The 14,092-nt window shown below is 38.8% G+C and overlaps 2 protein-coding genes across 3 annotated transcripts; one reads left to right on the forward strand and one right to left on the reverse strand.

Moving 5' to 3' along the window:
• Positions 1-418: 418 nt before the first annotated feature.
• Positions 419-8,419, forward strand: smyd1b (SET and MYND domain containing 1b). Of its 2 annotated transcripts, XM_020099107.2 has the most exons (10): positions 419-680; positions 1,803-1,979; positions 2,401-2,614; positions 3,080-3,210; positions 3,394-3,432; positions 5,634-5,829; positions 6,560-6,652; positions 6,762-6,925; positions 7,055-7,223; positions 7,985-8,419. In XM_020099107.2, exons 1-10 carry the CDS (start codon positions 559-561, stop codon positions 8,147-8,149), a joined length of 1,470 nt encoding a protein of 489 aa, XP_019954666.1. In that variant the 5' UTR covers positions 419-558; the 3' UTR covers positions 8,150-8,419. The 2 variants fall into 2 exon arrangements, with proteins under 2 accessions (XP_019954666.1, XP_019954665.1); XM_020099106.2 differs by lacking the exon at positions 3,394-3,432 and having other exon boundaries at positions 7,985-8,288.
• Positions 8,420-11,355: 2,936 nt separating this feature from the next.
• LOC109637016 (fatty acid-binding protein, liver-type) lies at positions 11,356-12,260 on the reverse strand. The gene is made up of 4 exons (XM_020099114.2): positions 12,102-12,260; positions 11,759-11,931; positions 11,533-11,628; positions 11,356-11,442 (listed from the first exon to the last, which is right to left on the reverse strand). Exons 1-4 carry the CDS (start codon positions 12,166-12,168, stop codon positions 11,392-11,394), a joined length of 387 nt encoding a protein of 128 aa, XP_019954673.2. The 5' UTR covers positions 12,169-12,260; the 3' UTR covers positions 11,356-11,391.
• Positions 12,261-14,092: the final 1,832 nt, after the last annotated feature.

Below are 14,092 nucleotides of genomic sequence, written 5' to 3' on the forward strand. Positions count from 1 at the left end.
TCTTCATCATCATAAGTGAGTGATAGAAAGCACTAGAACACAGCAGAGGCAGTGAGATGGACCAGCTCAGCTTCTGTCTCGCAGCTGTCCAACGTCACCACACACTGCTGACTGACAGCAACAACTGAGGGACAAAAATAACCTTTAGGGACCAGGCACCTACCAAGTCACAGCTGGGGTCACTCAACAGGATAAAAAATCAGAACGTGAGACCACTGCTCAAATAAAAGGCAAGAGCTCTGAGAATGACAATGAGTTCAGTCATGTTCCTCTTTAGCAAGATTGTTGCTTTTATTGACATATCTGTTTGCCAACATTAGTGAACTAATGTGACACTGCCTACCCTTTTTCTGTCTCTCTTGGTACAGTTCAAGAGGTGGAGGGCTATTTTAGTACCCTGGCTGAGGAATGTGCAGTTGTCATTGAAGAATACAGAGGGCACAGATCGTTCCACAAGTTTCTCAACTACCCTATCGCTGTATTTAAGCTCTACTACAACGCTCCTCTCTTCTCAGCTCACCTTCATTGACCAGCATCTCAGGAACCAGTGCAGCGACCATGGAGAACGTGGCAATATTCAACTCACCTGGAAAAGGGAGGGGTCTGAAGGCGACCAAGGAGTTTTGGGCCGGGGATGTGATTTTTTCCGAGCCCAGTCTGTCGGCTGTTGTGTTTGACAGGTATGGTGATGATGCAAACTGTGGATATAGTTGGGAATGTGTTAAGATTTGGTCAATTTATTGATAGATTATATTTCCACCTTCCAAGATAGTTATGTTAATGTTTTTTTGGTTTGTTTGTTAGATAGTAGGATTACACCAATGAGTAGTGCCCCACCATGACCCAAGGATGAACCCATTCAATTTTGGTGGGGGTCTGGATAAGAGGGATTCATGATTTTTTCCCCCACTTTAACACTGCGAGATAGGAATTTCTATGCTTTTTGGTTGATTTCTCAGAGAATCATTTATGAATCATGATGAAAACACATGTTTAAGGGACTAATATTTATGAATGTGTGAAATTTAGTACTGATCCAAATTAAAATCTGAATCTAGTGGTTGTCTCATAAGCTGACTGTTGGGCCTCAGCTGTCCTCTTACATTTTTCGGTTTTTAAAGGTACAGTGTTTAGGGCCTTTTCTAGGGTAAAGAAAACTACAATTCATAAATTTAGATGAAACGAACAAGTGAAAACATCATGAGGATTATTCTACATTAGATTTCTGCCAAAAGATCCCTTTCACCTAAATCTTACACACTGGACCTTTAAGGGCAATAGAATCTGATTTACTGACCCTTTTACACAACTAACTTATAATAGTGTGAGCAACATGAAAGAAGAAGCAAATACCAAACAATTCATCTTCTCTGGAACAATCAGAAACAAAAAGCTGTTTGGAAACTTTGGGCTCACTTATCAGGCAAAGATGAGCTGCATCATCTCGACCATCACTGGGAAACAATTTGAAATGGACAAAATAACCATCAAAATGTGACTGATATTGTGGTTAATATTTAAGCCTGTGTATCCCTCATCCAATATTGTTTTCCATGTTCCATTAATATCATCAATAACACCAGTGTTTGAAACATGACTAATAAGGAAAATATCTTTTGCACAGAAACTGATGAAAATGAGATATGGATAGTCACTGCCTCTACCCATGATGCTTGTAATAACCATGTTTATACTATTAACAACAATTAACAGCAACTCGTGTTATGAAATAATCTCAAATTCGATTTTCGGATGATTTTGTGATGATCTAAATTTAAAATGCTACCTTTGTTCTTCCACAGTCTTGCGGAGCGTATTTGCCACAGCTGTTTCCGCAGACAAGACAAGCTGCAGAAGTGCGGCCAGTGCAAGTTTGCTCATTATTGCGACCGTACCTGCCAGCGAGCCGGCTGGGCCGAACACAAGCAAGAGTGCAGTGCCATCAAAGCCTTTGGCAAAGCACCAAATGAGAACATCCGGTAAGTGGAGGCAAAGGGAATCACTGATCACTGAATTATACACATTATAGTTGTTTGAGATTTCTTTCTTTCTTTTCTACTGACAAAACTATATTTGACTAATCCACCCTATTAAATTTGGAAAGAAGAGGGTTGTTCAGTATAATGTCGGTTTTGATTTGATCAAGAGAACCTAAGGAAATGCAAAAAAACATATTTAATAAAGTGAAGAATAGAACCATTAGGCCACTGGTTATCGCTTATCTCTGAGTTGCATCAGGTTTGTTTTTGTGTTACTGTTATGTACTTGCTTAAAGTTGTATAACTGTGTTATATAACAGCCTCCGTTTTGGTAGACTTTTCAATTTGTCTCAAGATAATGTGTGTCCGATTCCCTTTTAGCTCTCACAGTCATATGTTTTCTTTTATTTTTTGTGGCCAGTTTGGTTGCCCGCATCATGTGGCGACTCGACAAGGAAGGGAGCGTGGTGTCTGACATGCAGCTGACGACACTAGAGGAGCTGGAGGATCACATCAGCGATATGCAAGAGGAGGAGATGCAGGACTTCAAAGTGGACATCCACAACTTCCTCGATTACTGGCCCAGAAACAGCAAACAGCACACAATCAACGACATCTCGCATGTTTTTGGAGTGGTGCGTCAAAATATGGAGACTGCAAATATGTAAAAGTTGTGTCCAAATTCAGGGGATGCTTCTTTCACTTAAGAAGCAAATGAAAATAGTGGGTAGAATCTGCCCCACACTGAAACTAATGTTCAGTGTGTCTTTGTCAACACATAAAATCTAATATTTGGATAGTTATCTTTATCACTAGAACTGTTGTTTTTACCAATTGACACAGCAGTAAATACCTGAGGCTAAGTCAGACGTGCTCTTTATACCTGAGTCTACAGCACACGTTTAATAATTGACTCCCAGCCGGCACACAGTGTAACAGGTTACATGAGTGTTTCACTCAACTCATTATCACATATTTGGTTCATATTGCAAGTAAATTGGGACACTGAAGCATGTATAGAAAAATAATAAGATTATTTTGAAATCTGTACCATTCATATCTGTTGTGTTCAAGCACAATTATTCCCCTCTTTCCCCCAGATTAACTGCAATGGCTTTACAGTCAGCGACCAGAGGGGTCTTCAGGCAGTGGGAGTCGGACTTTTCCCAAATTTGTGCCTTGTGAATCACGACTGCTGGCCCAACTGCACTGTAATCATGAATCATGGCAAGTAAGTAAAAAGAAAAATACAGAAGCTGAAGTCTTAAGTTTGTTATTTAGATGGAATTGACTTTTAACTTGGTTAAAAAGTTGAAATGCAAAGTGTTTTGTATGCTTTGTGTCGTAGGTAGCGTGTGCAAATGTATGTTTGTCAGGATGCTTTTGGTGTAAAACGACTTAATTTGTCTTTCAGTCAATCGGCTGTGAATACTATGTTTCATTCTCAACGGAGGTGCGTTACCTTAAGTGTTATATATTAGAGCACCATAAAGACTATAACATTAAATAATAATTAATATATCATTACATATAACTCCAACTCCATCCACAGTCTTTGTCAGTAGTGCTGTAGTTTGTACTGTAGGTTTGATGTGACTCAGTTTCTCATCAGTGGCTCTGTTCATTCCTGGTAAAACATGTGCCCTCACCACTTTTGACTGAAATTAGATACGTACATCAAAGATCACAGGTTGTTGTTGTCTGACAGACAAGGCTGTCATATGTGTGTGTGTCCACCTACCATGAAATAAGATTCTCCTCACTTGAAAGAATAGAAAATCTGTCCAGTAATATATGTGATCTGAGTGATCAGTGCATCTTGGGATCAACCACAACTGTTCTAAGAGCTTCAGGTGGAGGTGGTTGTTAATGCCAGGTATGAACAGGGGCAATGAATGTGTGATCATGCTACTTGAATGCTCCAACTTTTATTTCACTTATTGAGCATAACAAGAGGATGGTGTGGGTTTTATTCTCTACAGATAACTCACTTTTCAACCCCACATATTCATCTTTACTCATTAACTACTGCTTTGTCACAGTATGTGTTTCCATATGTGACTGCACTGTGTGTTTCTCTGAAACACAAGTCTTACTGTGTAAGAGTTAATTGATTTTCATCAGTAGTAGTAATTCACCTCTAACACCATAAAACACTATGATAAAACAATATTTCAATGCAATTACTTATCTAAATGTGTCAGGTAGGTGTGGGGGGGACATGGAAGGAAAAGGGAAAGGGAAGGACCAAGACGCAGAAACTAAATACTGTTTAACAAAAGGTGTCCTTTATTTAAAAGGTAAAAGTAACAAAAGAAATCCTCAATAAACAAAAGTCGCACTAAAAACAAACAGAGGAGTGGAACATGGAAGGACATGAAAAAACTTACGAGGAAACGTGGCAAGAGGTGACGGGACACATGACCATGACGAGGAATCACAAGATACATGAACAGGACACCAAGACTTAAATACACACTTGAACTGATGAGTAAATGGGGACAGGTGGCACAAGACAAACAGGTGAACATGATGAGGGCAGGAAGTCAAATGGGGAAAACACATCAGGAGCAGGGACTACAAAATAAAACAGGAAACTGAGGAACACTGAACAAACTTAAAACATGAATACAAAATGTAACAAAAACACTGTTGAGACATGAACTGAAAACTCTCTTCATAAACGAGAACAAAATACAATAACCAAGACAGGGATGAACACAGGAGAAGCACACGGTGGAACATACAGGAACGCACAAGGGAACATGAGAGAACACAGGATGGAGCACAGAGGAACACAGAAAGGAACACGAGAGGAACACAGAGATGAACATGGCGAGGGACAAAGAGGGGAACACAGGAGAGGGACACAGAGAGGGACGCAGGAAAAACAGGGTGGATCACAGAGGAACATGAGAGGAACACAGAAGGGAGACACAAGCGAGGGACACAGAGGGGACATAGAACAAACTTAAAAAATGAATTCCAAACGTAATTTAAACTAGAACTGAAAACACTCTTTATAAAAAGAGGACAAAATACCATAAGCGTGACAAAATACCATATCGTGACAAAATACAATACCTGTGACAGAAAATACCATAACGTGACAAAATACTACCATAACCATGACAAAATATTCATATTAATTTCATATTTAAGCCCTTGTTTTGCTTCAACAATTACCTAATATCTGTCACACTTTGTTAAGTGCTGGGTTTACTTTGGCATATTTGCTAATTAACACAAATTGATAAAAAAAAACAAATCAAATAGGTGAGACTCACCTCAAATGAACAATAAATAACTGGTCCAGAGGTATCCATTTTTCTGCTGCATCATTGAGAACATGTAAGTATTTAAATTAAATTTAGAAAAGTCCTATATTTACATTATTAACAAACTAAACGTTGGCTTAAGTCTGAAATAACATCTCTGATATTCACTAATGTGCCTTCCTTCAATCTGATGTCAGATTGAACGGAAAGGCACAACGTGGCAGATTCATCATCATTTAAAAACTGTAAATACTGAAAGAATTAACCTGATAAAGATCTTATTAATAACAACTGAGTCACACCCAAAGCAGCCTCCGGGTGGGACAGTGGATTTTTCGTGTGTATTTGTGGACGTAACTGTGTATTTCTTCCTCAGGATTGAGCTGCGTTCTTTAGGTAAGATCGCAGAGGGAGAGGAGCTGATGGTCTCATACGTGGACTACTTGAATTTGTCAGAAGAGAGACAAAGACTGCTGAAAACACAATATTTCTTTGACTGCACATGTGAGCACTGCAAGAACCACATCAAAGATGATTTGAAGTTGGGGGGAAGGGAAGTGGACGGAGTCAAGGTTTGAGTCTTTCTGCATGATTCTATTGATTTGAGTTTAGAACTGAGAGAATGATTTTCGTAGTGCACAGAACTAAAAAGGGCCAAACCATCTCACAACATTTACAACTGACATGGATGATAAGCATAGACAAGTAACATGAGACACAAAGCCACAGACTATTTAAAGCAAAGATAATCCCAATGGATTCAGCTTCTCAACGTTTTGTATGCGCATGCATTCACACACACATTTGAAAAACAGTGATGTACAGAACATCGCTGATAAAAAAAATTTAAACTATAATTTCCATTAACTTGGGACAATTAACGAGTTGTAAAAAATTTGTTCCAGGGACTATCCAGGGACTATCAGCAGAAATCATGATTATATATTTAGCACTGACAAATTACAGTAATTTTTAAAGTTGGTTTGAAGTGTATATTAATCAAAAACCACTGATTTGCTGAGACTGGCTCTCAGATTATAACAACAATAAATAAGACTTGTCTTTTACCCATGTAAAGGAATAAATCTTGTGTGTTATTAGCAAAAGAAGCATTCAAGTTCTAAACAGGGATGAATGGACTTTAAAATAGTAAAGCCTGTTTTGTCGCCCCCAAAATATTTGATGTTTCATCTTATATATATATATATTTTCATTTCATTGTGTTGATACTCAAATCACTGGGGCAAAGCTTCTTTAATCTCCTATTAGAATCTGACCAGCCTCTACTGTGTCTACCTCTAGCCTACAGAGGAGCAGGTTAAAGAGGCAACAGACTACTGCTTTGCACTGCTGGAGAAGATGGACAAGGCTCGATTAAATGGCGACTACCACGAGGTATTGAATCAAATCAACTACTGACTTCAAGACTGACTTTTTCCATGTATGTCTTATGAAGCTCTGTCCTACCTCCTTAACGCGTTTTTTCTTTCCCTTTTTGCTTCAGGTGGTGAAAATCTGCAGAGATTGCATCGAGAAAACAGAACCAGTTTTGGCTGACACTCACATCTACTTGTTGAGGATGTGGAGCACGTTAAGTGAGGTGCAAGCTTACCTGCAGTACTTTGATGAAGCAGCGGATTACGCCCGTAAAATGGTGGAAGGATACTTGTGAGTACAGAGAGCAGTCTCTTGTGATCATGCTGCATATATCATATGCAATCCTGTAATAATGATGATCATGCTGAGTCATAAAACTGGATGGATGGACAAATAAATCGAGCCTCTTCTGTTTCACAGGAAGCTCTACCACCCAAACAATGCTGCTCTCGGTATGGCTGCCATGAGAGCCGGAGTGAATCACTGGCAAGCTGGCCAGATAGAGGTTGGACATAGTATGGTCTGTAAGGCCTATGCCATTCTCATGGTCACCCACGGCCCTACACATCCCATCACCAAGGACCTGGAGGTAAACACCATTTCATCTCAAAATCTGCACACACAATTGCAGGAAAAATCTGAGCATTAAAAACCATCCAAATCCTTCATGCTCTGAACCAAATCGAAGATATAGCTTATGCCTGACTGCGGAAAGAATAGTGTTAAATTAAGCAGCTATTTCCCTCAGGCAGTGATAGACCTAAAACAGAACTATAGCATTAAGTGAATATTGAATTGTGGCTTGGATTGTTAAGGCTTAAAAAACAACAACTTCATTTTGTCTTCTGTTAATTTTCGGCTTCATGTGGTTGATGGCATTTGATAAAGATTTAACAGTCGTGATATTTCTTAAATACATTGGTTTTATCTGACCAGTTCACAAACTTGCAATTTTTTCTACTGTGTGGAATTTAGGGATATCTAGTGGTGAATTTGCATGTTGCAGCTGAATACCTCCCCTACCCCTATATCAGCGAGAACCTGTGGTAGCCTTCAGTTATCATAAAAATGAATTAGCTGTTTAGTTTGTCCAGTTTGGACTACTGTAAAAAAAACATGGTGGCCTCCGCAAAGAGGACCCTCTCCCGATGCAAATATACAGTATTTAAATATAAAGGGCTCATTCTAGGGTAAAGAAAACAACAATTTAGATGAAACACATTAGTGAAAACATCACTAGGATTATTTTATGTAAAATGTCTGCCAATAAATGTCTTTCACCTAAATCTTATACACTAAAACCTTAACTAATGGGTGGACATTTATGTTTCATTCCTGATATCTACCCAGGCGATGCGAATGCAGACAGAGATGGAGCTGAGGATGTTCAAGCAGAACGAGTATGTTTACCACAGTATGAGAGAGGCAGCACTGAAGAACAAACCAATGACCATGATGCATGAACCCAAGTCTATGGAGGAGGGAATCAAGAATCTCTTCCATCGGAGGAAGTAACCATTGGGTCGCAGTCAGGAAGTTATATCAACTGTACACAGCTTTGAATGTTGGTGTGAGAGTCTGCACAATTAGTAACGATTGCCTGTATCACTTTTGCAGTTTATATTGAAAAGATGCCACGACACAAAACCAGTGGAACTACAGCTATTCATAATGTTGCATAATAAAAATTATTATCTGTATACGTTTGATCCTAATGAAAAACATCACCAGCTTTTTAAATGATGTTTGTCTTCACAGATTTGTATTAAACATTGTTAAACATCATATCTTTGAGTGTGTTTGTACTGTATCGTTTGGGTATTCAGAATGTAATTAAAGGGTTTTTGTATTAAATTACAGATAATGGCATTAAGATGAAATGTTGGAAATAGGAAGAAACTTTGAAACCTGAACCCTGGATAATATTAAATGGAAAAACGTCTGGATCAACATTTTGGGGGGGCAGAAAACTACTGTGCTAACCTTGCTGATGCTATCAGTGTCAGACAGATCAGACATAGAACCAGTGTTGAAAGTTTGAAAGTTTCCAACTTGCTAAACATTGTTTAACTGGCAAAGTTAGACGATGTTCAGCAGCAGGTGAAACCGGAAGTAAAAGATCCTGACTCCCAACAAACCTACTCACTGATCGGCACACCTTGGAGAGACTCCCCCTGCTGGTCACTGGTTCTCTCTGCTCCATGACAGCTTAACTCATAAAGCGTTTGTGATTATAGTCAATTTATTAGAAAGTCAATAATAGTTATAATATTACAAGAATTAAGTCATAATAAATTAAATAAACTTGTAATATTGCAAGAAATAGAAAAGAAATGAGGAAATTAGCAGCAAGGAGAATCAGTGCTTGCCTGAGTTCCACTGCTTCTAGATCACACATTTTGAACCCCAACATCAATGTCTGTTGGGAAAAACAATATATAACCAATAATAGCATTACAGTCAACCAATATCAGCCATTTTCTCCTCCACTACGAAGACAGTTTCCTCCGAGTTCGCATGGTTCTTTTTTCAAAGTCCTGATACTTATGATAATGTGACACTGATGAATATTAACTAGTTCTTAATCTGTGAAAACCAAAGTATAACGTAACAAGATGCTCCTCATTATAATGTGGGCAACAGACTGATCTTCTGATGTTCCCCCTCAAAAAGGACACAGCCCAATTTATTCTTACGTTTTGCCTCATAATGATTTTTTTCTCAAAATCTGAGTTTATTTTCCCCTTGTGCTCCAATATGGGTTATGGTTAGTAACTAATATGAGACTAGAAGAGGCTGAGTTTTCCAAAAATTATCATGGAAATATGTTAAAGATCTTTTTCAATTAAATGCTGCTGGTCAGAGATTATGCTGCAATGCTAACAGGTTGCAGTAATGTACAGTAATGAATGCGGGTCTGCTGTTGGCAAGAAAGCTCTACCTTTAAATCCAGAAACAAAACAAACACTTAAAAGTAAAGAGAACAGACTTCAGTTTAAGCTGCACAATAATTCTCAAAAAGAAAAGGAACCAACGAGGGGAGATCAGCCACATACACTAAGACAATAGACGTTTTGTTTCATTTCACCAGGGGTGTTGGTCAACCCCTCCCCCATTAAACCACAAACATTCGTCTTGGGCCGTTGTAAGAGATGATTGTTTGCATGCAAAATCATTCAAAGCATGGACACATTTTCACCAAATTTATAAAGGTAACATACTGATGATTCACTTTTGGAGCAGATCTGTGGGGGGTGATCACAGACCGTAAATAAAGACAATGACTAAGCATCAAAACAAAAGCAACACTACCAGCCCATGAGGGCTCTGACTGAAATCACTCACCCCTACTTCACTATATGGAGACTTCCAGTGCAATGGACTATATAGTGAGTTCATCGGAAAAAACACTTTCGGACACTACGTTACAGGCGCATTTTCTCTATGCCTGTGATCATGTTATTGTCTTAAATATTCCTTACAGTACTACAAAATGGACACAGTCAAGGACTCAGTCTAAAGCAGCAATCCTACAGGTGGTGCTGCAATGCCACACACACCTGTTCTTCAGGATTCTTAAAAATACAGATTTAAGAAACGTGTTACAAATGTTCCGCTGCATAAAAATAGATGAATGTGGTTAAAACAGTAAAGTGATAATCACCCTTCATTTTATTAAACGTAAGTATACAAAACATGGTTCAATTCAGCTCTAAATCTGTGCATCACAATTTCTTTCCAACTTAGTTTTTTGGTGATGTTTGATTTTCCAATGCAAATACTGTCACATAACATTCTGACAATACTGAAAAAGCATTAGATAAAAACAGCTTTTGTGTTTCTCTGCAATATCCATTACTCAAGACTGTCTCAATCTGAACATGATAACCTGGCTCTCTTCAAACTTTGATAATGATGTTAAATCAGATCGGTGCCAATATTCAGTAAGTTCACATTTGTACCTGCAGTTGATGCACACCTTAAAACATTTGTTGCTTATCAGTTCAGGTCTCAGAAAGTGACCTTTAGTCAGTTGCCAGTGTTGAATTCTTATCTCAAATAAAGGAAATATAAAAATGACCTCACTTGCTCAATCTCAAAGTTGTGATTTTCAAAATATTTCAGAATTTTTTTTCCATAATTTAATCTCGACCTTTGAGTTCAGATTGTGCTGAAGCATAATCACACTCAAATCTGCTGATAGTAGCAAGAACACTGCTATTCTAATCAATAGTCCCTTCAGTCCCTCCGAGTCTGACTTCTGAGAAACGTATCATGTTGGAACTCCAGTTCAGAGCACCAGATTTGCCGCATGGTCAAGTTGAAAGCTAACGTGTTAAACGTGATACTCATTCCTCTGTCCATTGGTCCTCCAGAGGAAAAAACACAACCTAGTGCACTGCAGAGACAAAGGTCTTAGCAGCAGTTAATCGATCATTGAGGGGAGTGAGCAATACAAGTAAACACTTCACCAATTTGGAAGGTTCACATTTTAGACCCAGTGACCCAGGTCAAAGACAAGTGTTGTAGATCCATTTTCTGTGTGCTACTAAGAAACTGTCAGGAGGGTCATAGGTCTCAGGAAGTGAAGACATTTAAGACTTGTATATAAGCAACAAGACCAAAGCCTGAATGCTTCATACCCAAAAAGAACATTTCAAAATTTTATAATTACAATTTTAGAATACAATTGTTTTAGAAAAGAAAACCATAAGACAGTGTTGCCTTTTACATTTTATTATCCCCAATGCAGACCTTTACATGCGTTTGCTCGTCCTCTTGTACACAATGCTGCCAAGTGTCATTGTCTGGGGAGGAAAAGAAAAAAAATAAGCTTAAGTGTAAAAAAGGCAAAGATGAGTCAGTTGCAAGAAAGATTGGGCATTTTATCTACTCACATTGACAATTGTGTTTTCATCCACCAGTTCTGTGACAGACTCGATTCCTTTCAGGCTGACCTTCAGCTTGTTGCTGCCTTCACGCTGAACCACCGCCTTCAGGAAGAGTGACGAGAAACAGTGTTCAACTCACGCTATTCTGATTCAGTGTGTGCTCCATTTACGTCAAATTTTAAGTTTCTACTCAAACCATGCGGTCTGAGGTCAAGCGTGTGTTCTGGTTCACCTTGACCTTCTCCCCAGTGATGGTCTCCAGCTCAGCCTCCTGACCGATGGTGAAGGTGTTGATGAGGACCTTTGACCCAGTCATGACTGTCACTTTGAAGTTGTCGCCAGTCTCCTCGATCTCAGAGATGCTCTTGATATCTTTGCCTTTCTGGATGAGGTCGTCAGGGAGACCTTAGACGAAAAAGCAAAGTTGAAAATGAGTTAAGATCATTTCTGGGAAAAATTCTCCATACTTTCCCAATAAAAAGTTTTTTTCATCACTATACAAGCAAAACTAAATAAAAACACAAGGATCTGAGTTAACAGTGATGAACTTTTTCTCAGTAAGTTAAAATTCTTACCAATTGCCTTCATGAAAGGCTCAAAGTTCTCCTGAGACGCCAGTTCGTACTTTCCAGAGAAAGGCATGGTGACAGTCAGCAAAGGTGAAATGTTGCGAGGTTGTACGCCTGTTTTATACTTTCCAACTCCAGCGCTGCAATCATTAACTACAGGTGGCTACAATTAAGTCAGCTCTGGCCCACTTTATCCAGCAGAGCTCACAGAGGATCCATCGGCAACACCGATAAGGACAGAGAGGGAGAGATAGAGGGAGGTACAGGGTGACTTCAATTAGGCAACCTTTGATTTGCCACAGAAGTGTGTGTGTGTGTGTGTGTGTGTGAGAGAGAGACAGTAGTATATTTTGAGGATCCGGCTCATGCACAGATAGGTAATGATCAAGTGCTGACAAGGTGTAATGTTTCTGTTTCTCTCATGCTCCATCCTCCTTCCTTCTCCCAACTATTAGAATTTTTTGATTTCGGTTCGTCCTCTGCAGGCTGAACATCTTAATGATGAAATCTTGGGCTGCAGGGCTAAAACATGAAGATGCAGATGACAAGACACTAGAACATAGTAAAAGTAGCAGTAGAGCAAGGCCCAACAGTTCCTTTAAATTCTATCGATATGCCTCATATTCAGGATCCAGTCGTGAAAATGTTGGAAATCTTAGCAATGTTAAAAAAAAAAATCATAGAGATCTGTTCTGGTGTTTTTGTGGAATATTGCTCACAAACAAACAGACTGGGGTTAAAACATAACATCTGGGGCGACGCTAATTAGGAAAAAATAAAGGAAAGTCTCTAGGTTCATTCATAAAAGATGGAAAATTCAAAACAGAAAAAGCTATGATGGATTGCTCTTGTATCAGTGCACCATGAATTCCTGAAAGCATATTTAAAATGCATATTATGCAGCACTCAAATTTATTTGATATTTTACTATAATGTTGAACACTGATTTTATTTTTTGGCATTTCTTTATCAGACAGTAAAACCCTCATGTCACCTCCACAGTGTGAACTATCTACTACCTTTCATCACAAAGGTACTTTACTCATGTGATGTCATTTCTCGAGATAAGCCTCCTATGGAAAACAATGTTTTTCACTGGGCAGATCAAGACACAGAATGAAAGAATCAGGGCAGCGGTGACACTATTCCATCATCAATATTTCTCCTGTGAGAAAGTGTTAATGTCTTCTAGCTGCTCTGTTCATGCCTAATTTGTTTGGTATTCGCTCCTCACGCTGAACAAGAACTTTTTTAAATGTGAAGATAACAAAAAGTGGATCAAAGGTTACAACCACTCAAGATAACTGTTGCAACAGTGATTGTGTCACTGGAGCTGCCACAAAAATCCACAGAGCGTCATGCGAGGATCCTTTGGATCCCTGCGGGAGGTCTGATCCAGGATTACGCAAAGCTGAACTTCTGAAAGATAAAGATTGCTGTGGGCTTTGTACATTTGGTGATAGTGGAGTAGTCCAACAAAGTGATGTGATAAGATTTATGCTGACATGTTCTTGACATGTGTGTGAAGGAGGGAAAGAAGTATTTGAAACTGTTAACACTGCAGCCATTATTGCCTTTTAGGCACTAATGTCTAACTGGTGTCTCTGAGGCCCTGTCCACACAAATGTGGACATTTTGCAAAATTTACTTTTTATTTTGTTCGGCTTCTCGTTGTCATGCAAATAAACGTCTGAAGTCACTAAAATGTTGATTTTTACAAAGGTGTAGATTTTGGTTTCTGTATATCTGTGTGTACATGTAAAATGTTTTGTTTGGGAAGCGTCATAGCTTACATCGCTCATGCCTACGGTTGCTTTGTGATATGAAAATGCGCCACAAAGGACAACAACAAGCTTACTCAATAAGCTCACAATGCTTATTGTTGTCATGGTTTTTGTGTTCTAGATATTTTGTAAAACAAAGGTCATGTGGACAGAGATTTCTTTCAAAATGGAGTGGAAAATATTCATAAAAGAAAAACTAGTGTAGACAAGGCC

This window comes from Paralichthys olivaceus, chromosome 4 (genome assembly GCF_024713975.1).
Source record: "Paralichthys olivaceus isolate ysfri-2021 chromosome 4, ASM2471397v2, whole genome shotgun sequence".
Lineage (NCBI taxonomy): Eukaryota > Metazoa > Chordata > Actinopteri > Pleuronectiformes > Paralichthyidae > Paralichthys > Paralichthys olivaceus.